Genomic DNA, 27,229 nt, shown 5'->3' with positions numbered 1-27,229 from the left:
TATTGGAGGCTCGCACAAAAATGTGACTATTTTGGAAAGCACGATAAACTGTAGACCCTGGCTGTCATGAACATCTTTGGTAGTCGTTACGGGAAGCCAAAAAAAACAAAAAGTCTGACAACCAGTCTTACCAAAGGGGCATTGGGTTGAAAGGATAACTGGGTTGAGTAGGTCAGATAGGCAATAGCTTCTAGCAAAAACACTGATACTCGAAGCCGCCCTCAACATAGTTGGGAAGGCTTGGCAGATGATGATGATGACTATAGTTATATTCAGAGGCGAGCGATAGGCCTTGATAAAATGTTGGATGGCTTCTACGGGTCGCCGGTTTTCAGTAGAACCTGAGCACTGGTTCCCAGCTACGGAGGTAGTTAAAAGTCACAGCAATCTTAATAATAAATAGATAGTATGTGTGAAAAGGCTAGACAGATGAGATGAATAACCGGTCTGATACCAGATCGTTGTATTGTACATACTAACACACCAACAATAAATGCTCTTAAAATGTCTTAAAACCTTCCGAAACATCACAAGTCCTGTAGGAACTACGAACCGTGACCACCTACCGTTGGTCCTTTGTCTGAAAGCGAAGGCACCATGCTAATGAATTAATGAATATAACATAACTGTTCAGTCAGTCTGTATGTCAGTGGGACACTCGGACAAAAGGCTGTTGTATAATATTTATGTGGATCTGATTTTTGGAATAAATTAGGAGGCTGATTAATTAGCTAATTGTTCTAAAGGAAGAAAGACGGTTTAAAACTTTCTTATAAAACAATAGCTTTTAACTGTGGTTTCGTCCGCGTTTGGCGTCAAAAAATATCAATTTTCTTATTATTTATATGGTTTACTTACCCTCATATGCTTAACTTCTTGATCGTTCCAAATTAACATTCGAAAAACATAACCCGTCTCTACCCCAGTTGGATAAAACATAACAGTGAGAAGCTGCTCTGAAGTCTGTATTATGTAGTTCGTCATTATGTTACTAAGAGTTTTAGTAACAAGAAAGGCCATTACACTATGTTGTTAGCATAAAGTTCACGTAACATTATGACTCATCTATCTCATCCATCCTCATCCTCCGAGCCTTTTCCCAATCATGTTGGGGTCGGCTTCCAGTCTAACCGGATACAGCTGAGTACCAGTGCTTTACAAGAAGCGACTGCCTATCTGACCTCCTCAACCCAGTTACCCGGGCAACCCGATACCCCTTGGTTAGACTGGTGTCAGACTTACTGGCTTCTGACTACCCGTAACGACTGCCAAGGATGTTCAATGACAGCCGGGACCTACAGTTTAACGTGCCATCCGAAACACAGTGACTCATCTATCTATACTAACATAATAAAAGAGAAGACTTTTGTTTGTTTGTACCCTGAAGGCTCCGAAACTACTGGACCGATTTGAAAAATTCTTCCACAGTTGGAAAGCTAGGCTCTTCCCGAGTAACATAGGGTATATTTTATCTCGGTACGGGCAGTGGTTCAAAAGGGGTACGGGTGAAACCGCGTGAAAACGGCTAGTCTAACATATACCTAGATTTATAATGACGGTCATTAGTATCATTATGTCACACGAGAGAGTTCAATGGTTTGATGTAATAGTTATATTATGTTGTTAATGATGTGCGATAACTAGGTGGTTAAATAACTTTAGTTCCTAGCAACTAGTTATTCTATAAAAACAACTTCCCTCACCCGGATGAAAAGTAGAAGGTACATGTGCTGTCTCGGGCCCTAGACTATCAAATCTTCAAAAAATTTAATATTGAATAGGTTCAGTAGTTTTATGGCGTTACAGAAAGACGTAGTTACTTTCGCAATATGTAAGGATTTTGACTACAAGAAGAGAAGACACTTGTAGCCAATTTTGGATCTACACAGTTATAGGTAAATAATAATGGCGTCCACGGCCGATTTCAGCCACGGCGGCTGTTTTCATTTAAGGAGATCAGCTAGCTGCGCAGGACATATTATAGTGCACGAGCATTTGCTCAGACACAGGTGCACTCCCTATTCCTTCACTCTCATAACCCGATGGGACGACAATCCGACACGACCGGAAAGGGATCAGGCGCAGGACCGACATTTACGTGCTCTCCCATGCACGGGTGAATCAATCACCAACTTCCAGACTACGGGTTGCTTTGTGAAAACCCACAAAGCAATTTCGGCCCGACCCGGGAATCGAACCCGAGACCTCGAGAACAGCAGCCGCGCTTCCGACCACTAGACCAACGAGGCAGTCACTATAGTACTATAGTAGCTTCAATATTCATTATACCGGAAGGAGAATTTACTCCACAAAACAACTCGTAATATTTTAAAAGTAATATTAAAATTTTATCTCCATTAATTGAAACTTCAACATCACTAACTTAATTAATCGATACCGAATCACCGTGCAGTAATCGAATCAACACGTTTTATCGATAAAGAAATGTAACTTAACGTCCAAGTAAAGTTTCACTTAGCCTTACTTTCGCTTAAAATTGTAACTTTCAGTTTCGTGTATACTCGGAATACTAATATAGTGTTTTCGAGATATCTTGGTGTACAGGACGTGGCCTGAATTTGTGTCGATTGACGAATGTAATCGAATTGGAAAAAATTATTTGTAAACCCACATAGGTAAAATTTGATTTTTGGTGAAGATCAGTCCGTCTTTTTATGCTCGAAATTACGATTCAGAGTCATGTTTTTTTATACTTAAATAGGTGTATTACTAAGTATAGTAGTTTGATGATACATGATCTTCATTATTTAATTGTTATTTCAGAATTTGAAAATGATAGTGTTAATGCTATTACTTAATAAATTAACACTAAAAATAATCCTAAGTATGAGATTACCTATTTATCTAATTTATTAACGACTAGATGAAATATTAAAATCTTCTAAGACAGCAGACAAACCCGCAGTATAAAATTAGTGTCGATCAAAAACAGCGCATCACACATCCGTATGTAGGAGAAAGTGTATATTCTTGCAAATTACTGTCGTAATAAAATAATTTTATTGACGAGGAGTATAAAAGAAGAGTCTGTGTGCATTGAGGTCAACTGCCTCCATTGTTTTCAATGAATAATATTATAGCAAATATGTTTTGTTTGTCTGTTACGCTTTCATGGGTAAACTGCGAAAGTTGGCTTTTGTCGACTGATAAGAAGATTATAATTTGAGTTGATAAATCGTCCTCTTAAATCAATCATTTTCAATTATTAGAATCACCTGTAGATGGGATGGCGTTAATTGGTGTTTACATTGCTGAATCTAGTTTTGGCAGGACCTACACTTTTCAAAATCTGGTACCTACCTACGTTTTTTGGGACGAGAAAATGACTAGCGTGGAACACGTAGACAACTAAATGGCAAAGTTTTTTAATGATTTCTGTACTGATTTTCAATATAAATCTAAGCTCTTTATATAATGTTGGCAACCCTACCCCGCTCTAGTTTTCGTGGCGTGCGTGAGAACTGCAACGCTGCGCAATGGCAACATTGCATCGATTTAGATAAAAAATAAGTTCTATTGGCCTAAGTTTAGTCGTTGCTTTAATTTTATGTAACTTACCGGATATCGGCTAGATACTGTTGTTGTCAATTACTGCTCCAAAAATATATTTTATTTTTGGTCACGGAACTTGTTTTATGCTGAGAAAATTGAGGTTTTTTTAAGGATTAAAAAATATTTTCTTTTAAGCAATTCCGTAATTATTAGATCCCTTCATACCGTGGTAGACGTGGACCCGAGGGAAAAGCTAAGTAATACCACAGATTACCAATAGATATCTTAAAAGGTAATACACACACAATAGATGTTCTTCTGTGTAGTCGAGTAGACTGACTTATGCACTAATCTGCCTTGCGTTATAAAAACAGCTCAGTCAAAAAATATCTTTCCATTTTCCTCAAACGTTTTAAGTTCTAGACAAAAGAAAACTATGTCAGATGTGGGACATTTCTAGGAACTAACAAAAATGACAGTGAATCATACTGGATAATGATTTTGTATCTGTTTTAAAAGATCATGCAAATATCGAAAGGAGCACACAGATTTTCTGTTTGACTGTTGCATGGGAATTCTTGTTATTTTTAAATGTCAAAGCTTATGCTGCGTAATTGGGATAGAAAGATAGAAGTTACAGCATCTTTCAGATTAAAAGCAATAAATATGTATCAGTCATTGCTCGCGGTGGTACACAGTTTAGAAAATATTTTTTTCATGGATTAACTAAAACGGCTAAATCATAGTAGGTAAGTATTCTCATTATTAAATTCTTTATTAGTGTCATTAACAATGATATCCACACCATCATACCAGCACTATTTAAAACCAATAGGTAAATAAAATCTCAGAGAAAGTATTATTACATACCAATGTTATCTTTACATAGATTCTGTGATCTCATCACAATTAATGGCGAAATGCCCACTTATGGTGAAAATGTACACAGAAAGTTAACACCACATTTTATGGGGAAATCTGTAGATTCATGGCTATCAATGTTATTGAGTTATTTAACCGAACACAGAAAGGTATGCATCGTTCCCTGATTTATGTATTATGATCTCAAAAGAAAGAGATGATGAGGGCACCTATGCACATGGCAGAAAACATTTTCTTATTTACCAATAATAACTGTACTATTTGATAAGTGTTATATCGCCCTTACACATTCACCTAGTTGGTTTTTGTTACAAGTATATCAACTTTTTGCTAGACGACTATGTACCGATATGAGAGGAAATAACATATTAGATTTGCTAGTATTAATAATTTTAGTCAACCTACCTAATAATTGATTGTGTCTACTTAGAGTTTCCGGCTGAGAAATAGGGCTAGTACCTACTAAGTATCTACTTCTTTATTTACTTCAAACGTCTTGAACATAGAACAAACATTGGGCAACAATTACCATATTAGGCTTGATTTTATAAGTAATATGTATTTAAAAAAAGTTGATTATGTTGTTACGTCAAAAATTATAATGGTAAGCCTTGTTCAGATTTTTTTATACCTGTTCATGTGTTGTGTCTATAAAAATGTCATAGTGACAATTTTTTTTTATTCTCACCCTGAAGCTCCGTTTTTTATTTGCAAGTGAAACTGCAATGTTGCTATGACTATTTTTGTAGGTGTTATTCTAAATCAAAGTCAAATCAGATCTGAAAGTAATTATAAATTTATTAAGGCTAGATATTTCAGTCAACAAGTTTATTGCTTAAATGCATCTTTCAGTGACGACGTAGCCTCAACTGGCTTTCTAAATTATGTGACTTATAACGCCTAAAATTTATAAAGAGCACTAGAACACGCTATGCGTTGCTCTTACAAATTTTGTAGGCGCTTAAATTTAAATCTTAATCACAACTTATAACTTTGTTTAAAATGACTATTATTAACATTTAAATACTGTGGAATATAATTATTATTATACTGTGGTTGGATCTCGCCTTAAGCACCATGCCTTCTTGCTCCTGAAATGCAGAAAAAAGAAAGAATATATTTCGAGTCAACAACTTGAATATAGGAAAAACGAAGTATTCATATTTAAAGCTTTCATAGTAAATGGTTTTAAAAAATGCTTCCTTAAAAATGGGGTTAAACAAAAAGTTGAGGGTTATACAAAAAATATTAATAAATAAAAACTAATCATCGAATCACAAGCATTACTTACAGATTACTGCAATAGTTACAGTATAAACGTTGGTTTGTTACTCTTTCAAGCAATAAACTACTTAACATATTGTGATGAAACTACATAATAGACTATACATTTTTCTGAGATTTGGAAGTAAATCAAACAGATAATAATTTAAGCTGTTAGTTTAGGTCTTACTTCAAGAAATGGTTGAGTTCCCTCCTGTTGCATGATGACCAGGTCTTGGCAGGGTTTCTAGGGTTGTACTTCGCATGCATGATGTACCTTTGGCCTCGACACTCATTGTTTGGTGGCCCGTCGTGTGACATACCGATACTGAAAATTAAAAAACAATATCTGTGATTTTTGTACTGAAATAGTGTCAATCTTATTGAAGACTTTTTTTGGATGTGTGAAATGGTTAAATTAGCCTGTCTTTCTGTTCCCTTGAACGTAAAAATAGCTAAACCAGTCGAAAGAAACGATGGATGAACATAGATATAATGACAGGGAAGAATCCAATAATGTCGATTGAGAGATGACGTTAGATAGAGAAGCACAAAAATCTGCATGGGATGAAGACACGAGCGTGATGAATGTGTGTGAAAATAAATTTTACTCTTATTCAGGAAAAGTTATTTTAGTTCATCTGAGTATGGCAACTACTTTCCATGTTTTGCGCTACTTAGGTATGTATGTACTTATTTAAAATGCATAGATAGTTCAAATCTAAAAGTGTATATTTTAGCACGGAAGGCAAGTTGATCAAACAAACTCTATTTTGGCACTTACCTAAGCCGTCTAAGTATTTCGCACATATCGACTAGTGTTCTCAGAATAATTAGCAGCTAGATCCAGTCACACATCAGGTCTATTAATAGCCTAAATAAATGGCTATCGGTTTGATTGACTGGAGACGGCTTGTGTCCTATATAGCAATGTGGTTTGGACAGATTGGTGATACCTATCTACATTAGTCAACGTTAAGTTGATGTACCATTTATGTAGCATGATGATGACAATGTTTGAAAGTAATAAAGAAATTATTGAAACAGTGAGACCGTTTTGAAAAGTTTGATACTAATGTTGTAAAAGTTTGTTTGTTTGAATGCGTTAACCACACAAACAATTGGTAGCAACCAACGCAGTGGTAGATAGCCCGTGTATTGACTACTTTTACTTTGTTTACTTTTTACTATTTTTTGTGTTGTCTATGTGGCATACTGGTGTAAATAAATCTATTTTTTCTCTTTTTTGCTTCATGTTTTTGTCTCTGAAAGTTTTTGATTGTTTCAGCAATTTGCTTCCTCAAAGTATTCCGGTTAAACTTAGAAAATCAGGACAGTAATTGAACAATTAGCATTAATTTCACAGACGTAATTACTACCATAGATAAAAGCTCATAGACAGCTATGAAACTCACCGCTGATTGTGAGCTGTACGTCAAAAGGGTTTATTCAAACGAATTGGCCATAAACTCAATGTCCTATTTCAATAGCAGCTTCCTAGTAAATGTTAAGGGTTTACTTTCATTTATTTATTGCAGTATTGAGGTAATTTAGCAAGTGTTGGTATTGGATAGAATAGGATAAGTTAATCTTAGTACCTATTGGTTTATGTTCATGGTAAGTCTTTTAAAACGACTTGTGAGATGTTCTCTAGTTCTCTCATTTTAGAAATTTGAACTTTACTTATTTATGGACATTGATAAAAACAAAAAAAAAAACAATTATTGGCTGCAGAACCTCTAGTAAGTAATGGCGTAGTAACTATTATAGTAATCTGTGGAAATAGGTAGATGTAATTATTAGAACACAAAATGCAATGTTGTGTGATGACATCAGACCAAGAAGTATGGACCAAGGAGACACCACTGCACCAACATCAAATAATAAATGGGTCCAACCATAATAAAATGTATGAAACTAATTGAAATCTTCATTACTTAATTTAAAGATAACTCTTGAGCTTCCATTAAGATTACGATAGATTCTAGAATAGTTCATAGGAAACGGAAAGGTTTAAAGCCAGTAAAAGCTTTTCCAAAAACATTTGCATCGAAGCGAGATGATCTGTTCGTGGGAACGGAAATTAGCAATAGCGGAGATACGCTATGTATTGGCTATAAAATTGTGTATTACCATACTGAGAAAATTAAGTGATCTTACTTGCACACTTTGCGGGAATAAATATGACACTTTATCCTCCTGACTTATGTTTTAAATTTTAGTGCTGGGCTTCTAAAATTGTTGGCTCCTTTCGGCGATTTAAACCATCTCGGGCGTAGAGCGCTTCAAGCATTAAAGTTTATAAGGTAGTCTAACCTAGTCATCGTCATACCGGTCTTATGACAATTTTATTTGGAGTCTACGCAGTAGACACCTTCTTCTTCAACACTTTTCTGATTTCATCTCGTAAATAACATCTGACACCAGTCTAACCAAATGTATCGGGTTGCCCGGGTAACTGGGTTGAGGGAGGAGGTCAGATAGGGCAGTCGCTCCTTGCAAAGCTCAGTACTCAGCTACATCCGGTTAGACTGAAAGCCGACCCCCAACATAGTTGGGAAAAAGGCTCGGAGGATGATGATCTCGTAAATAACATGTTTTCAATATCAGCCTTATCGTCGTTTACACAATCCATCCATAGTTTCTTCAGACTTACAAATAAATTAAGGTTTACCTGTGAGCTATTTCATGAGTCAGTATGTAGGCGATGTTTTCAGGATGCCACTCTAGCAGTGTACAGCTATTCTTATTACTGCAGATGCCTTTCATGTAGCCACGACCTGGAATTATTTATATTATGATTTTAGTTCAATTACAAAACGGAAAAATTTTTTTTTTGAGACAAATCAATTTGGGCTGTCAGCGCCTTAAGAGGACGATTGTCCGCAGAAATTGATATTGAGTGCGAGATTTATTGACACTAATTTGCAAAAACCGTTCGGTACTAATGAGTTACAGTTGGTGTCACGAATTTATAAACAAAAGAACATTAGGAAAACTAAAGAGGCTACTTTCGTTTCGAGTATTATTTTGTAAAAAATGAGTACAATCTACTATGTTTTATTTAGTTAGGTCTGGTAAGTCTGGCTTGCTTTACTCTCTTCTTAACTAAATGTTACATGCAGCTACACTATGCAGTTACCCTTTCACATTTAGATATAATCCCTATTATGTACTTATAGTAATGAATCCTTTACTTCATAAACAAGCAAACCACACATGCAAGAGCATTGCCCTCTGATTCACCATCCACATTTCTTCAGATAGATTCAAGACTAAAATCCATCTCTATAATATTACTCACTAGCCCTTTTCTGCGGTTTCACCGCCCGTACCTACCGGGATAATATATAGCCTATGTTACTCGGGAAGAGTGCAGCTTTTGAAAAGTGAATGAATTTTTTAAAGCGGTCCTTTAGTTTCGGAGCCTTAACTTAATCAAGCAGACAAACAAACAAAAAATCTTTCCTCTTTATTATATTAGTTTATATTAGCAGTATAGATAAAGTAAATACTTTCAAGATTATCTGAAATCTGATAGTTTGTGGTGGATCTTCGTTTCCTGACCTGTCATATAGTTTGCAGGCTTGTTTCTTGGTTTGGACTTTAAGCGTGAGAAGGATATGGAAACGGATTGGCTGGTAAACGGTTGTTTTAGATTCCAGATAAGAGTAATTTAAGTTTATGAGTAAGTAATGTGTCATCCAGTGGGGTAATATTGGTGAAATGTAACAGTGTTCTACGGTTTTTTTTAGCTAGAGATAGAATTAGAATTGTAAAAAATATAGTCTTTAGATAAAAGTTATAGTCTTCAGTTTGTTACTTTTTCAAGCATACAGTTTCTTCAATAAACCATGTCACAGTAGGTAATCACATATTAATAAGAAAAGGTACCTGTACTACTCCTAACTTCAGCACCAGCTCGATCCAGATAAAACAGGTCCAATCCGGTAAATAGAACAGAGTAGAACCACCTCTTCTTAGCAATCTTCTTTTCGCCTTGCCAATTGCAGTAGCTCTTCAAGTATTTCGAAACATTCTCACTCATTACCACCTTTTTCGTCGAGTTTCTTATTATTTTTACATCTAGCAGTTCCAATTTCACTTTCTGCTGCAAATTTGGGTGCATGAATAACTCTTCTACATCTTTCAATATATCTTTGGCTAAGAGTTTGAATTTCTCTCGTATTTTGTGTTTGGATTCTTTCGAAAGGATATTTGTTAATGCCTTGTCTAAATGCATCATTACTGGTATTGTTATGTCTGATTGTTTCGTGTAGTACTTGATCGAGGTTTCCTTGTTTGGGTTTGTGTGCTTATTCTGGAATTTGATGAAAATGTGTTAGTCGTTATTGTGGTTATTAAGACTTGGATACTTAACATTTTTTAATAAGGATAGATCATCTACGTAGTCTTAGGTTCAAAAAAGATTTGGGATCAGATTATCATCATTAGCCTTTTTATCGTTCCACTGTTGGGCACAGGCCTCTTCTCACATAGATAAAGATTGGGCATGGTATGATAACATTGCGCAAATAATGCATATTTGTCAAATATTTCCACTTGTTTACATTACTGATCCCATGGTTCAGAATAATCTTAATGTATTCCCTGCCCCATGTAGTCTGGAACTACTAATGACTCATGGGGTCAAAGGGGTCAGATCACGTAATTTGCTCGGATTTATAAAGGAGTTATTACATAATAGTTAAATTAAATGAAAGGATTAGAATTATTGCCTAGTTATGATCTACCCACGGCTATAGTTGAATAGTGAGCGGAACGACATCAAAGATTTATTAGTAGTTATTAATTTAATACATTATGTTCTCAAGGAGTGGTTTGTTAATGATTTCATTGTAATTATATTTGCCATTAATACTAGGCCTTTAACTTCTAAAATAAATGCCATTACTTGAATTATGCTGGAGATCGGCTAAGGCTAAGATGACGATACTCTTTCAATTCTTTATGAGCATTCCATCTGTTTTCTATATGATTCAATTTATGTATGCTATAAATATTAACATGGTTGTACGAATGCAAGTAATATTTTTCGTAAGATCACTTAAATATCAACACTAAGTAATTTTTGAACACTCGTTAAGATGTTCTAAGAATTTATGGAATATTGCAACTCTAATTAGCCTTGTGATGTTTATGAAAGACAATTAGTCTAGACAGACATTAGACAGATGGCATTGCACACTTTTTTTTATATGTCTGCGAAGCCAATTTGCACTCCTAAGAAATGGGTATTAAATTGTTCCCGTCTGACGAAGGCCTTCAAAACAATGATGATAATTGGCGAAATATAGGTGATGTAAAAGAAATGAAATTAATGAGAAATGAGCATATCATGCGGAGGAATGAAAGTCATGTTGTGAGGAAGGTCGCAGGCATGAACTTGGATGGATATCGTAGGAGAGGACGGCCAAAGAAACAATGGATGAATTGTGTGAATGTGGATATGATTAGAAAGAATGTTAGTTGTTCTTTCAAGTCATCATGTCATCGCTGACAGCAGATAGACGAGTATGGATGAAGAAAAAATGCCGCGATGACCATAGAAAAAAATTGGGAGGATGATGCTGGTTTGTGCACAAATAGCTTAACTACGAAACTTCTTCCATAACTTCATGACAGATTTTGAAAGGGCTAAAACAATTACATAAACTAGAACTCCATAAAGATTACTTCAAAACGAAACGTGAAACATGTAAATACACACATAAAACATTTCTGAGAACCACTGAATTGCAAATGACACGCTTTTTCAGGAACGTGTAGGTGGCTTGCAATACAAATGTGTATTACTGTTAACGAGCCAAGCATTGAACTCGGGACCTTTCAGAATGGACACTCTTACGCAATCGGTTCAGTCTGTTTGCGTTCATTTGCACATTTGGAGATCTTGGTGTTTATTTGTTTATGTAAATGCTTCAGGAGGATTTGAAGAAAAATGTGTATTATGTCAGTTTGTCAGATTTCAATGGTACCATTGAATACCAGATCAATTCAAGTATAAAATATAGCAAACAGAGAGAGGTGAAGTTATTTTAACTTTTGATGATAAGAAAAAAATACACTGATTTATATATTTTGCTTAGGATCTAAGAACTATACTACACAAAGCAGGTTTCTCAAAAATGGTGATTTCCATCTTGGTTTGGCAGGTGGTAAATTACAAACTGACCCCTCTTGAGGATGCAGTATGAGGGACTGAGAATCTTGCTGACTAAAACCTACAATGTTCCTTCTGGAGTACTGCGATTTCCATGTCTGTGTTATTTCTTTAAGACTATAAAGGTGGGTGGATGTACTCTAGAATATTAGGTTTCTACTTACTTCCTTAATTGCAGAGGTTTAAACCTTGTTAATGACAATTGGCTAATTAGGTATTCAAGTTTTCCCTAACATGTTGACCAAAACAAGTCTGCGGTTTAGGTCCCAATTATAGGTAGTGCCTAATTGCCTGCCTATATTTAGGATGATCTAAATAATACAGGGAAACAGGTATCCGTTAATAATAAGTAAGGTCGAATAAATGCTCCTGAAAACGTGATTTGTAATTAATTCATGACAGATTAGTTGAATGACGAATGAAAAAAGGATGTAGGTATGTATGGTTTTAGAACATTTTCATTGAAAATTGTAAGGTATAAGGAAAATAAATGGCAGCTAATGGTTAGAAATGCCCACAATTATATTGAAGCTTGTGGTTAATGCAGTAGTGGATTTGTGGTTAGAGCACCTGAATCTCGAAGGTTTAAAATTGTTGCGAGTTCGAATCCGATTAAAGAAAGTTTCAATATAACTTTTCAGATATTATGTACGAGCGAATATATTCTGGATATCAATCACTGAATATTGATGAAGGAAAACAACGTTATGAATCCAAAATTTTTATGTTGAACAGATGTGACCTGCATTTTGACAATAAAAATTCTGATGATGATGCAGGGTGATGAGAGCTTCATGTGTAATGACATCTACTACTTTTAAGACTTTTTAAACTTCCGCAAAAAAGGGGTGTTATTTAAATAACAAAAAGACATAATTAGTAATTACTCACATATTTACAAACACTCCCATCCAAGAGGGCAATCACCATAAAAATCACAGAACACCTCATTGTGAATATATTCGACCGCAACTCCAGAATGTCTAAGCTGAACTAAGCTTTACGCAAAGTCCTATGCGGCCATGTAAGCCTATGACACAGGTTTGACAGAAGGCCCACTCTATACAGACAGGAAAAAACACACTGCTGGGCACAGACCTCCTCTCACACGGAGAAGGATTGAGCGTTAATAACCACACTTGCTCAATGCGGGTTGACTTTATAGTCCAGGTTTCCTCGTATTTTTTTCCTATAAGTATCATTGTACAGCCATTGTTATACAAAAACATAAAAAATTGTAGTAGGGTATAATTGGGGATTCTGGAATCATTTGTTCTCGCTTCGCTCGAACTGCATGATCCCAGAATCCCCAATTATTTTTATCGAGCAGTGACTAATCAGACCACCGACATTATGATTTATAACATAGATATTGTTGATCCAGATTGATCTATTTCAAGTGCAATGTGGCATCGTATACATAAATATACTAATAGGGTAGACATGATCCAACTCAGAACACAATGCAATAGCGCATATTCTAATATAGTAATTGTTTCAGACAGTTATTAATATAATATATTCCTTTCACAGCATTCAAATAAAAACATTGAGGAAAATGTATAGCATGTTGCATCCAAGGATCGTCGTAAATCTCCCAATCTTCTATAACACCTCCACATGAGAAACATGCTGCTTTATCATTTACACCGTTTCCAAAATAAAAAAATCCGGCTTCAGCCATTTCCATCACCAACCTTCTCCTTGAATTAGCCGTTGCCCAATAATGTCTAAACGAAATTTCACGCATTTTATACGTATTATAGATGTCATAACGAGGGCTACATTAGTAGGGTATAATTGGGGATTCTGGAATCATTTGTTCTCGCTTCGCTCGAACTGCATGATCCCAGAATCCCCAATTATTTTTATCGAGCAGTGACTAATCAGACCACCGACATTATGATTTATAACATAGATATTGTTGATCCAGATTGATCTATTTCAAGTGCAATGTGGCATCGTATACATAAATATACTAATAGGGTAGACATGATCCAACTCAGAACACAATGCAATAGCGCATATTCTAATATAGTAATTGTTTCAGACAGTTATTAATATAATATATTCCTTTCACAGCATTCAAATAAAAACATTGAGGAAAATGTATAGCATGTTGCATCCAAGGATCGTCGTAAATCTCCCAATCTTCTATAACACCTCCACATGAGAAACATGCTGCTTTATCATTTACACCTATTATAGTAGTAGTAGTTAGGTTTGTTGGTAGTCTTCTTATACTTTGATTATTTCACTTCGTAACTAAGTTGAGAAGATCATCTCTATATAAATCACTGGATAGATAAGTCATTACCTCAAAAATGTTTTTAGCTTTATCAATCGGTACTTCGGTACTTCTGTATTTCCTTACATAGTGTACTATGTATGTCGGCCATATAACAGTAGTATGTGTTATTACTAAGTAAATTATCGGGCGCATGAAACTAACAATTAATCTTACTATTTTGTTTATCGTCACTTCATGGAGGAAGCGGTTATTGTGGACTGACGATTTAAAGTTGATATTTTATTGACGTCAAAATTAGAGGTCATTGGGTATGTCATAAAATTTACCATTGCCTAGTGAATGAACTAGCTTTCAGTATCTTCACTAGCTCACCTACACATGGGACATAATAATATTATGGTTATTCAAGGTGCGGGTTTTGAAATAAACTTAAAAAGCTTAACTGTCTACTGAACGTTAGTATTGGTATCGTAAAATATTTTCGCCTAGAACATTAACACACTTACTACAAAAACTTAAACATCTGTTGAACACTTGTCTAAAAAAGTGTGGCTTCATAACGGACCTTATTTCATCGTCATAATCTGTCATTTTTTAGGCAAGTGTCCAACAGACACGTTAAAAAGTTTTTGTGGTATGACGGAAGGGGATTAAATGTCTCACATTAGTTAAGAAAGGATTTTCTAACGCCAAGAACAGGATTTAAGTATAATATTTTTACTGCATCAGAAAGATCAGAGTCAAATAACCTGTAATCTAGATTTAATCATACAATATTGTTTAGAAACTATAATATTGTATTAAGTCTGGCTACCTGACATCACTTTATTTTCATAAACGTGATCATTAAATCTGATAATTGATTAATAGGTTAGAAAAGATAATTTCTGACATCATAGTTCAGTCTTATACTACGAATTTGATTGATATCTTTCTATTACGTTATTGAGTATCCAGGAATTGGTGACTAAAGATATTTCTTTGAAAATCTGAGTGTATGCTTTGCATAGTCGTGAATCTTAAGATCTATTGTAATGTATCTGAGAAACTATATATGGGTATGCTAGCTGATACCCGCGGATTCCATCTGCGTCCCGGTGGAACTTCTTTCAGCACTTTGTTATAAAGTAGCCTCGTTGTCCTTTCTTAGGCCTCGGGCTATCTGTGCACCAAACATTTAAATCAGTTCATTAGTGTTGGTGTAAGCCAGACGCACAGACAGAGTTATTTTCGCAATTATATTATTAGGTAAGGATGTCTCAATTATATCGGGTGTGTCGTTCACAATCACATTAAATCATATCACATATACTTTATGATATTCTATGGCGAATTGTAAAAAAAATAACCTAATCCATTCAGTGGTTTAGCCACAGGAGTTATTTTTCTTTTTTATAATTTACAACATCATGACGTGTAAAGCAGAGATAAAGTTAGGAGTATCGTATGTTTTGATCAGTTGACAGCTGCCAGTTTTCAAGGGAGAATTTCAGTTGTTTGTAATGACTGACTTTTATATGGTGTTCTAATTTTAGCACATTTTTATTCCATTTACTTTGTTTGAAAAAAACATTTTTTTTTTATTTTTACGTATTTTTCTTTTATCTTTGTGTTAATCGACATATATTAACCAGTATATTAACGCATTTCATTTAATGTGATTATGAACGACACACCCGATATAGAATGGACATAGAGAGCAAAGAGACCAGAAAAAAATGGTAGATGGTATATTACGTGAAAGATACGATATAGGTAACTAAAAATGGCACCTGTGTCTTGTGAGATGAAGTCAGGCAGAGATGTATGGAAGAAGAAGACATGATGCACCGGCTCCGAATAAAAGTTGGGATATGCGTAGGAGGATGATGGTGGATGCAAAAAGTAATGAGAAATCTTAAACACTAATTTGTTTATACTACGTATATACACAGGTATTTTAGTAGTTTGTTCCTCGAACCTGTACTTGAAGAGGGTGATGTAATGATTATATTAGCATGAATACTGTAGGTAAATATTTTTGAGCACTAATTAGAACTTAACACCTATATTAATAACAAAATAACAAATTATTTCCTGGAATTAGCTCTATCTGTGGTTTATACTTGTAATTATTTTGACACAATAAGTCCTAATTAGGGATTGTTAACTTGTTTTTCAGTATTATTTACTTAATGGTAAATGATTTAAGTTTTATTTGGACTGGTTAGGGATTAGTTAGTTTTGGAGAATTGATCAAAGATTTGACGGCATGAATTGGCATCTACCTGAAGAAAACAATCACTTTATAGAGCTTAATATAAAATTATATATTGCATGTCTCCGCCAGACCACGGGAGTTCCGGATTTTGGAAGGCGAACGTGGGACCGAAGCCAACACGCTGAAGCCCTTTTGAGACAAGTTTAATAAAATGGTGGCACAAAACTGGTGATCATCCGTATATATATACTCTTAAATTATATTATTAGCATTTGTAAACTTGCTTGAAAAATGACGCGTTTTCATAAAATTCCCAAGTCCCGACACTGAGTGTCTATTTCTGGGAAATACCTTCATATTGTATAACTAACAATAGTTAAAATAATGACTAAAACAATAGCCAGCTATTAATGACAAGTTTTATTTTCTATTGACATGTTTTCCCATCTATTTCTATTTTTGATAATTGTAAATTAGCAAATTGTTTTCCTACTTATCAACAACAAATTAAAAGTTTAACCGTCTTACCACAAAAACTTTTTAACGTCAGTTTAAGACTTGTCAAAAAAAATGTCAAATTATGACGTTGACATAAGGTTCATTTTGGAGCCACATTTTTTTTAGACAAGTGTAAAACAGTTGTTAAAGTTTTTGTAGTAAGGCCAATATTGTTTAGGATATGGTTATGGGGTTATGAATATGTAAATGACTTTAATGAATAACAGAACTAATCTAAGGAGGTTCTCAAATGATGGAGTCTCTTTCTTGTTTGATAGTCCGTTTGTCAGGAAGGCTACTTTTAACCGGGTGCGCGAAGTAAATATGAATTACGTCAGAGGACATTCAAAATGTAATTTATAGTCACATTAAAAACTATTAATAGTTAACAGGTAAACCAATGAATGAATAATTGTAGTAATATTAAAATCCATTTAATGTTAATAGCACAATCATTTGTTGCTATGACATAATTTAACTAGAATAATGGGTGCCTACTAGGAATTCACATAATACTAAAATAATTATAAACGTTGATGTATTGTAAAGGCTACTGTTAAATTATGAACCTGTCATTTAGCTTAATATTATGGAAATTAGAATCTTGATATACTGCTTTGTTGTTCTAGTTGGTAATTGATACACCCGTGCATCGGAGAGCACGTAAATGTCGGTCCTGCGCCTGATCTCTCTCCGGTCGTGTCGGACTGCCGTCCCATCGGGCGCAGAGAGTGAAGGAATGTAAAGTGCACCGCTGTGTCTGCGCAAGTCGTTACGGGTGGTCGGTAGCCAGAAAAGTCTGAAAACCAGTCTTACCTAGTCAGGTTGACCAGATAATTGGGCTGGGAAGATCAGACAGATCCGGTGAGACTGGAAGCCGACCCCAACATACATATAGTACAGACATATAAAGTTAAAAAAGTAAGTGTAAACCTCAGTAGTAAAATATAAATATTCTTCTTAGTAGTTTTCGTCCTAAAAACAGGCCTGGTCCAATTAACGAGTCCCCAAAACTAAAGCTTTTTTCGACATGTACTAAATATCCTAGGTAATCAATACTATTTTACACATAAGTGAGGAATCACCACAAAATATTAGTCACACTTAATAACGCATAAATGACATAGATGTTTGTCCATCACTCGTATGATTGGCGATGTTAGTGAACCGTGCTAATGTGAAATTACACGTGGAGGTTTTATCGTACAACTGTTTCGAGCGACCGGTTGTGTGGCGCTTGTTCAGTGGTTTGTAAGGTGTTTGGCGTATGTCTGGTCTTACGATACTTTTGAGAACAGAAATCGCAGATGATCTGATATGATGAAGATGAAAAAGACATTTTTGAAATCCTTAATAGACAAATGCGTTGTGTCTCTACTTAGCATTTTTAACCCCCGACGCAAAAACGACGGGGTGTTATAAGTTTGACGTGTCTGTGTGTGTGTGTGTGTGTGTGTGTGTGTATGTGGCATCGTAGCTCCCAAACGGATGATCCGATTGTAATGCGACTTTTTTTGTTTGAAAGGAATATCATTCGGGAGTGTTCTTAGCTATGTTTGGTGGAAATCGGTTCAGGTCTTCAAGGTCATCAGCTCGTTTGTTAGGTGTGATAGGAATGTTACACGCTCAGTTTACTTGCAAGCATATGTGGGATCAGAAATTTGAAACACTAATGTCTTCTGGAACCACTGAGCTGGTCTGCTGTTAGGACACGAAGATAGGAGACGTAACCCTGAACTGCCTTTTAGTAAACCCATCGAGTTTGGGCTCGTTGAATTTGTCTTGACTAGTTCTCTTCATTTTTCTAATTGACTAGAACCTGATGCTGGAAATAGAATGTGGCGGATGAAACCCTGGAATGCCGGAATGAATCGGATAAACCGATTTATATGTATTTTTGCTGAAAGTCTAAAATGACCAAAGGTTAATCTTTATTGTTCCTCAATCTGTGCAATTCTCCCAGAGCCACTTTGTAATGAGGATTGTTAAACAGCTTCCTTTGGCCGAGATCGCATATAGCGACCACATCTTAAAATAAAAGAAATTAAATGAAAGAAGGAAAAATTAAGGAGCTCCTACAAAAAGCATGAAATAAAATTAAATTATAAATTTAAAAAAACCCCCGACCCAAAAAAAGCACGCAATTATTATGACAAAAGGTTAAAAACGCTAAACCCTATAAAAAGCAAAAAATAACTTTTAACACTACGTAAGTACCAACTAAAGCATGTCAGACTAAACTAAATTTTGACGTGTCGGGGGACCGCTTTTTACCTTTAAAAATACCACATTAATCAAATGATACCTACTTAATTACAACAGTCGTATAAAAAACACGTATCTAAACAAAATTATATAAAAAGTTATAAGAAGTATATATAATGTAGTAGTATATAATTACTTCTAACGTTAAGCTAATAAATTAGAGCGGTCCCCCGACACGACAAAATTTAGTTTAGTCTGACATGCTTTAGTTGGTACTTACGTAGTGTTAAAAGTTATTTTTTGCTTTTTATAGGGTTTAGCGTTTTTAACCTTTTGTCATAATAATTGCGTGCTTTTTTTGGGTCGGGGGTTTTTTTAAATTTATAATTTAATTTTGCTTTTATGTCATAACTAGCGGCCGTGCTTCGCTGCGTAAATAAATGCAGGAGAACTGGTTGAATGATTTTGTGCAAACAAACAAAACCTAAACATTTGGTTTGGATAGGTGAGACCGTTCTTCAGTTATGTAGTTACAATAAAAACTGATATTATTTTTTATTATGAAAATTTCTTTGAAGAAAGTTCAAATCTGGCTGATCTGAAAAAATAACTTATTTGAGTTGCATTTAAAATACACAAATACACAAATCAAAAATAAAATAACAAGTCCATATAAAAAAAAATGTTTCCTTAAAGTCGCTGTCGGGTAAAATAACACCCAAGTTCGTAAAGTCTTCCAGAAATATTAGCTCAGAAGACTACTACATGGTAACAACCATCATAGTTTAATGGTTGTTCAACAACCGCAATTCCAAGTTTCACCGTAAGCCTACAGACCTTTTGCCTCTAAGCACTCCATAAGATTGTTCATGACGAATTCTAAACCGATATTTAAATAACTACTATTCGCAAGGTTATACCTTTAGGAGATCTCATGAATCATAGTTACATGGATCGGTTAACGTAATCTAGGTTACAGGTTAACGGTTCACTTTGAGAATGGTTTAAGATAGTTATAGTAATTTTACTATGTTATAAGTTTGTTAAGTAACCTACTTTACCTTTTAGGGTTCCGTACCCGAAGGATTAAACAGGACCGTATTACTAAGTCTGTCTGTTTGTCCGTCTGTCACTAGGCTGGTTCTCAAGAATAGTGATAGCTAGACATTTGATCACAGGTGATGTATTATTGTCTGCCGCTATATCAACTAGGCAAACTTGGACTAGGAAATTATCACCATATTTCTTTATTAAACATGATAGTTATCAATTGGGCTTTGGAATCGTCAAAGATGTGCCTTGTATTATTTGCGTACAATGAATTCTGAAGTTTATATAGTGACTAACGCCATCTTGTAGCACTAATTAGTAGTTACTTGAGCTTTAGACAGAAATAGAAAAATAAAAATATAAGTTAAGTATTCACCTAAACATTCTTCGTTTATAGATTTCCGTTTGAATCTTTAAGAACTTAGCAAAGAACCTAGGTACATACTAAGAATGTATTGTCATTTTCCTTATGCCTCTGGAACGCTTGCGCATTTACGTATTGCAAACTGTGGCATTTCGTCAACCTTTTTGAAATTCGGTAAGGAGATTTAGCAAAGACAACACTGTTTAAATTACCTAAAGTAGGCTGGTAGTCGACCCAGGTTTGATTGCGAAAAAAGAGTAAAAAAAAAACAACAATTTTATTTACAAAAGAGTTTTAATTATAAAATAATAACTTTAACGACTACAGAACAGGTACTGGCCACTTCGTCCAATTGATCACTCAGACTAAGTTACACTTATTTCATAGAATTTTGTGCTCGACTGTACTATGGCGTGTACAGTCAACGACTAAGTCGTAGTAACTATAAATTTTAGTTTTAGTTTGTTAGTAAGTTTGTAGATTTTAGTTTTAGTATCCCGCGTCGGCGTCGTAGCTGCTTTTATTGCTGTCGTATTGACCTGGAAAAAAAAATATGGATATTTAGTAAGATTACATTATAATCGGAAGATCAGTTATATTTTCTTCGATATAAGACAAATGAAATTACTATAATATAATAAAGAGAAAGATTGTCCGTGTCGATATAAGTAGGCTTATCTTAAAACCAAAACTGCTGACTGGAATAATATGAAACGTAAGAGTGATAAATATATCTTATACATCCGAATGAAAAGGCTTATTTTCGTATGGGTGCAGGAAGTATTTCATTGACAGAAGCTGGTGGTTTGATGTCATATAATCCAGAAGAATGGAGTTGTTAAGAACAGGAAACTGTTTTTCTTTTTATGTAGCTGGCCTTCCCAGAAAGCTACTTAAAGACTATGACACGTCTTCTAAACATGTTCAAATGTTAAACCCACCTTGAGACCTATCCGTAAGCTGCAAACTCTTCAAGATCTCCTCAGGCACGGGCGGCGGTGTCGGCAGATGAGCTCCTTCAGCATGGAAACCGTTCTCATCAGCTGTGTACGTCACGGTGTACGTCTGACCATCATCACCGATGTACGAGTAGGATCCTGAGACGGCTAATGAACCTTCTTCGGGTTGAGCACCTGGGATTACGCGGCCTGGAAGATAGAATATATGTTTTAGGAGATCGAAAAGGGTAAGGAACTAGTTTTATGTTGGTCATTGTTATCAATCGCTATACGTTGATGTAAAAACTTTAATTTTAGAAAGGTTTAAACGGGTAGCCCGATTTTTAATTTGAATAATTTGGAATTATCTACGTCTATATAGGGCTTTCGAACTTCTCCATAACTTTGAAAGTCATGTTGACTTATTACTTGAATTTTGTAGTAATTATACTAATTATTGTAACCAGATTTGGTTAGATTCTTACTAAAAGTTCGGTTCTTACTAAGAAGAAGAAGACTTGCATATAATATCTTCACATGTATTTTTAAAGTCATCAGTCAGTCTTTAAATTATTAAGACGATGAAGAGCCAAATAAAAACTGTATGGAGAAAGAATGATACCAAAAATAAATATAAAACAAATAACATAATGACACGTGTTGCGATACAAACAAAAGTAAACACAATACATATATTATTAACTTCACAGTTAATTAGCAACGGTCATTAACCTTTCAGATGTGCATTATGATATAACAAATGACATTCATTCTCCACTAAGTTGGGTAAGACACCATATATATTACGACTTAAGTAATTGTTTTATGTAACTTAAAGTTCATTATTTTCTATGTTTAGAACACGAAAATAGTTATAAAGTTTTATTAGGTGCGTCTAATTTTAATGAAAGGTCTTGAAAGATAATATCTTGATATGGAAGATCTATTTATACCTACGTTATTGAGGACACAAAGTATTCTGACACAAACCTACGTTATAAGATGACAGAGAAAGAATGACATATTATATAAGCTAAAAAGAGCATTAAAGCATTTCTAAATATTACACAAAAGTCATAGACTTAGCTAGTTTATAACGCAGGAATTCATTTGATGTAACTGTGTTGCTGAGCACTGGATATTGAAAACAGATGCACTGATTATATTTCAAAGGGAAATAGAAAAGAACCTTAAGACTGCTGTATGTTAGCGTTTATCATACAAGTTAAGCAGCAGTCTAAAATCTGCTTAAAACAATCATTTATAAAAACTGGAATATAATGTCAAAGTCTTATGTTTTGTTAGACACATAGTGGACCTAAACTTTCTCTTTTATTATCTCCATTTCCACTTTTTAGTCCAAATAAAACCATCTCCAACTCACCTTGCTGCTCAGCCTTAGTTCCGTCACTGGTTTCATAAGCATACCTATACCCTTCCTCATTGATCTCATTCTCATAGTTCAAGATCTCAGCCTGACTTCCAGGACCCTGTCTTCCTTGACCAATGGCTGCATGGTCAGGTCCTCCGAACGGGGCTTGAAGACCAGCGCTGGCTCCACTTGAGGATCTGGCGTTGGGAGGTAGGTAGATGGAGTTGTCTAGGCGAGCAGCTGATGCTGCTGACACCAAGGCTAGGACGATGAACTGGAAATGAGGAGTGAGGGTTTTAGAATTTTGGTACCTATTAAATTGATATTATATGATAAATAGATGTTTATTTTATAGGTGCCATAATTGATAAGAAGTAATTACATTATCTTCTGATTTAAAGAAATTTTGAGAAAAAATCAGGGCAATGATAATTGGACCACAAACGAACTTAGAAATAAAAATCTTTACATTAATCAGTGACGCGATAGCTTTTCAAAATTATTTTATCCGATTGGTTTTCCGAGTTTGTAGGCTCTAGAATTATTCATCCAATTCTACAACTATTAACCTAAAAGCCTAAACCAATACGCGATTTACGATTAAGTTGAGTAAACGTAAAGTTTGGTTAAGTTAACGATTGAGGTTAAGGTAACACAGCGATGGGAAAGGCTAAGGTTCTGAATGTGACCCCATGGAACTTCGGTCACGATCAATACTGTATAGGATCCTTTAAAGGAGGTATGGATGAGGAGTAGGTTGGCTTTTGAAAAAGAGCTGGTGGTATAACGAAGTTGGATTTGGAGAAAGTATGATTGATGATCAAGTGGAAATAATATTGATCTTTCAAAAAGTTTCTAAATTAGGGCTGGTAATAACTGTTGATACTTTTGGTTATTTTGCTCAATACTCAATACTTTCATGCGTACCATAATGTTTACAATTGTTGGTGTACAGGTAATTTATGACACAATTATGGACCCTGTCGGGCACAGCATATACAATAGTATAATAGTAGTATTAGCTAATATTTTAGTTAGATAAATCTTAGCTAACAAAATATGGAGAAACGGTAAACTTGAAATTATTTAGTGTAAATATAGCCCTATTAATTAAAAGGCATCTCTTGTCTCTAGAGTATAGTATGAGAAAGTAAAAAAATAGGAGGGTATTAAGTAGATCGTAAATACAAACATTCGTATTGAAGCCAAGAATTGTGTAATTGTTAGTAGTAAGTATGTCGCAGGGAAAGGAATTGGTATATCCAGTATATAAACTAGACATTAAACGGTTTAGAACTTTGACCTAGTTCAGTCAGAGTAAAGTAACAATGCAAAGTCAAATAAAAAGTTATCCTACCTATTGATGACACCGAATTTACGAAATTTTATCCAAACATTTTAGATTGTTTGACTAATTAATTATACCCAAATATTTCGGAAAGGATAATAAGTACCATCAACTCAGAAAAATATAAAATCAGAAACACAGTGATTCTTCAGAAATTCAGCATCGCTATCCGAAATTGAACGTTCCATTTTAGTTTTTGAAATGATTTTCGAGCATGACTGATGGCAAGTCTCACACCAATCATAATAAGAGTCCTGTTTACGAATAAAAGAAACGTAAATATCTCATAGAAAGGTTTACCTTCAATACCATTGAGAAACATACACGACAATCTCTTTTGTAAACCAATATCCTTTCGAGTCGTTAAATTTTTCGCACTTTGTCAAATAAATAAGCATTTCAGTAACACCCGCAATAAAACCGTCATGATCTAAGAATCTAAGTTAATAAAGCTATTGCTTAATTTTCAGTTGGCACTAGTCTTCCGCCTCGTGGCTCCGGCTGTGGTTATTTCATAGCACATAATATAGCTTAGTTGTCACACCTGCAATATTGTGGTGACAAACTGTTGTAGATTAACAGATTGGTTCGGTAAGGAAGTTTTTATTGTTGTGACATTTTGGGTGAAATTGTACCTAATAATGTAAAATGTTTGTCTGTTATTTCACTGTGAAGAAGTTGAACTGATTAAAATGCCTAAACGTAGACACTGTTATGAGCTGTTTTTGATCTAGGTGCATAAAGTCTTTTGGCTTTCGTGCTCAAAGGGATTAAATAAGAAACCGAAATGGGTTAAAAATTAAACCATGAAAATCTGCCACTCCCTTACACAGCGATAGAGGTGGGTCATCCGATGATTTTTCATTTAAAGAAAAGGTGCCTAATGAAAGTTAGAACTGTTAACCAACTGAAAATATGCGGAATGAGTTACTGAAGACCACTCAACATGACGTTATAAGAATTTCAGAAAATCACGAGAATCATTTAGACTTCAACACAAAAAGCAAGACACGATATAGACATTTTGAGTAGACGACAGGCACGCGACATGACCTGAGTTCAGTAGCTTTACGTGCTTTCAGAATCATGGAATTGGTATTAATATGCTAATAAAATTGTCATCTGAATTACGTTAATCGCTAGCTATGAAATCAGTCCAAATCTGGTTATTGAACTATCTAGTAACGATCACTGCGGCTATGAAATCAGTCCACTAAGGTACATTTATGAGGGTAAAAGAAGGGCCTGTTAAGTTTGGCATGTCAGTTATTTTTGGTCCAAAAGTTTCTCAGAGTTTAGAGCTTCAAAAAAGACAGGCAACTTTTAACCGGTTGCGGGAAGTGGTTCTCCCGGGACTTGGGTGACAACGCGGTTAGCCAGTTACACAAAATGTACCTGAGACTTATATGATCCTTAAAAAATATAGGCCAAAAATATAGGACACATAGCTATAATTCATTAATATTATATTCATTTATGCACTGTTTCTCCAGTTTTTGTGGTTTCCCAAAAAAAAAAAAATTCAATAACACCAAAAAAATCAATCAATTAAGTTTTAGTATGTTTACATAAACAAAACCTTTTGTAATCGATGCCAAATAGAGCGGTTAGGTGTAATAATGACATTGTCATTCACTCGCTCGTGTAAAAAATAAAATAAGACACTTCAGCACGTTTTCAGTGTAACTTTCAAGAAACATGAAAAAAGTACACAATGACATGAAATTGAAGATTTTGCACTCAATTTGATCGTGACTTTTGGTCACTGCAATGTGCATTGTGCAAAAGTTAACATAATATTTGTATTATGTGTAACGACTGAAATATTTTGTAACAAATTATCAGGAATTTTATAATTTTTTGTGACTTTATATTTCAGTAGCTTTGTTGGAGCGGCGTTTGACATTTTGAATGGCCTATATTCATTACATGAATCCGTATTTCGGAAAGGATGGTAAACTGTAGGTCCCGGTTGGTATTTGAACTTCTTTGGCACTCGTTACGGGTGGTCAGAAGCCAGTAAGTCAGACAGCCTGTTTTACATAGACGTATTTATTTTATGTAGGGTTGCCCGGGCAACTGGGTTGAGGAGGTAGATAGGCAGTCGCTCCATGTAAAACACTAGTACTCAGCTGCATCCGGTTAGACTGGAAGCCGACCACAACATAGTTGGGAAAAGGCTCGAGGATGATTATTATTTCAGTAGTCGTTAAGACTTCTTTTCACATATGAATGCCCCATGTTCATAATATAAATCTTTGTTTATTTGTTGCCTTAATATGCAGGTGCTATAACGAGTTGATTGAGCGTAGGCATTTAATTATTGTAATATGGAATCGAATCGAGTTTTCAGATATTGAGTATTGATGTTTTGAAGTAAATTAAACGCGCCTACGCATTGCATATCATTGCACTGCTGGTGAGTATAGTTTTACTGTTATTTTTAAAAATAGCATGCATATTGATAAACATTATTACATAGAAGATTTTGAAGATGGCATCTAGAACAAATAATTGGTAAGTAGAATTTTTTATCACTTTTTAAAAAGTCACTTTGATAATGTTGTTTTACACTACTACTGTTACTGTACTGTTGTATTAAACTGATCGTAAAGAATTTTTGGTTTTCCGAGCCGATGAGAAAATAATTTTATAATTTTAGGAAAATGTACAAGTTACAGATTTTCTGGATACACGGATGAAACGTTAATCTAGTGCCTTTAACACTAAAAATAGTTAACGATCTAGAAAAAAAAGGATGAAAAAGGATAACAAATCCTTTATCGTGTTTCTGCTTGTAAAAAATATGAAAAAAAGTTAGCGCACTAAAAAACTTTCAAAATCACTGATAACCACACAAACACTTAACACTTAGAGCCTTCACTTATTGCTTAAACTTAACTTAAACAAATATACTAACGAATTTCATAGTTGCTTCTTTGGAGGATGATAGTGAAATGTGACGGCTAAGTGAATCTACCGCATTTTATACTTGAGCTTACACTGCACAATATTTCTACTGATATACATTCAACATTACATTTGTAGCATCAACTCTTCAATTGTTTTCACCAATCTAACTTCAACCTTATAACCCTCAACTTAAAGTTCAATTTTGATTGTCTAGTTTTCGTAGCATCTACAAGGACTAGCAAATTATT

At 34.8% G+C, this 27,229-nt stretch overlaps 2 protein-coding genes across 2 annotated transcripts; both read right to left on the bottom strand.

The window, feature by feature from the left end:
• Positions 1 to 5,178: 5,178 nt before the first annotated feature.
• Positions 5,179 to 12,831, bottom strand: LOC124638300 (A disintegrin and metalloproteinase with thrombospondin motifs 17-like). Its single transcript, XM_047175235.1, has 5 exons — positions 12,734 to 12,831; positions 9,553 to 9,979; positions 8,333 to 8,438; positions 5,849 to 5,986; positions 5,179 to 5,486 (listed from the first exon to the last, which is right to left on the bottom strand). The coding sequence occupies exons 1-5, from the start codon at positions 12,791 to 12,793 to the stop codon at positions 5,441 to 5,443; spliced, it is 777 nt and encodes a 258-aa protein (XP_047031191.1). The 5' UTR covers positions 12,794 to 12,831; the 3' UTR covers positions 5,179 to 5,440.
• Positions 12,832 to 20,734: 7,903 nt separating this feature from the next.
• On the bottom strand, positions 20,735 to 27,007 carry LOC124638330 (endocuticle structural glycoprotein SgAbd-3-like). Its single transcript, XM_047175272.1, has 4 exons — positions 26,989 to 27,007; positions 22,733 to 22,994; positions 21,352 to 21,558; positions 20,735 to 20,949 (listed from the first exon to the last, which is right to left on the bottom strand). The coding sequence occupies exons 1-4, from the start codon at positions 26,995 to 26,997 to the stop codon at positions 20,900 to 20,902; spliced, it is 528 nt and encodes a 175-aa protein (XP_047031228.1). The 5' UTR covers positions 26,998 to 27,007; the 3' UTR covers positions 20,735 to 20,899.
• Between the last annotated feature and the right edge of the window lie 222 nt (positions 27,008 to 27,229).

Source organism: Helicoverpa zea, chromosome 17, assembly GCF_022581195.2.
Source record: "Helicoverpa zea isolate HzStark_Cry1AcR chromosome 17, ilHelZeax1.1, whole genome shotgun sequence".
NCBI lineage: Eukaryota > Metazoa > Arthropoda > Insecta > Lepidoptera > Noctuidae > Helicoverpa > Helicoverpa zea.
This window is presented reverse-complemented; position numbering and strand designations above follow the sequence as displayed.

Excerpts from the sequence above, each read along its gene's own strand:
- LOC124638300 (XM_047175235.1), bottom strand. The coding sequence starts at position 12,793 with ATGAGGTGTTCTGTGATTTTTATGGTGATTGCCCTCTTGGATGGGAGT. Across the intron at positions 9,980-12,733 it reads ATGGGAGTGTTTGTAAATAT|AATAAGCACACAAACCCAAA; the intron begins GTGAGTAATTAC and ends ATCAAATTCCAG. Across the intron at positions 5,987-8,332 it reads ACTCATGAAATAGCTCACAG|TATCGGTATGTCACACGACG; the intron begins GTAAACCTTAAT and ends TTTAATTTTCAG.
- LOC124638330 (XM_047175272.1), bottom strand. Across the intron at positions 21,559-22,732 it reads AACTAAGGCTGAGCAGCAAG|GCCGCGTAATCCCAGGTGCT; the intron begins GTGAGTTGGAGA and ends TCTATCTTCCAG. Across the intron at positions 20,950-21,351 it reads GCTTACGGATAGGTCTCAAG|GTCAATACGACAGCAATAAA; the intron begins GTGGGTTTAACA and ends TTTTTTTTCCAG.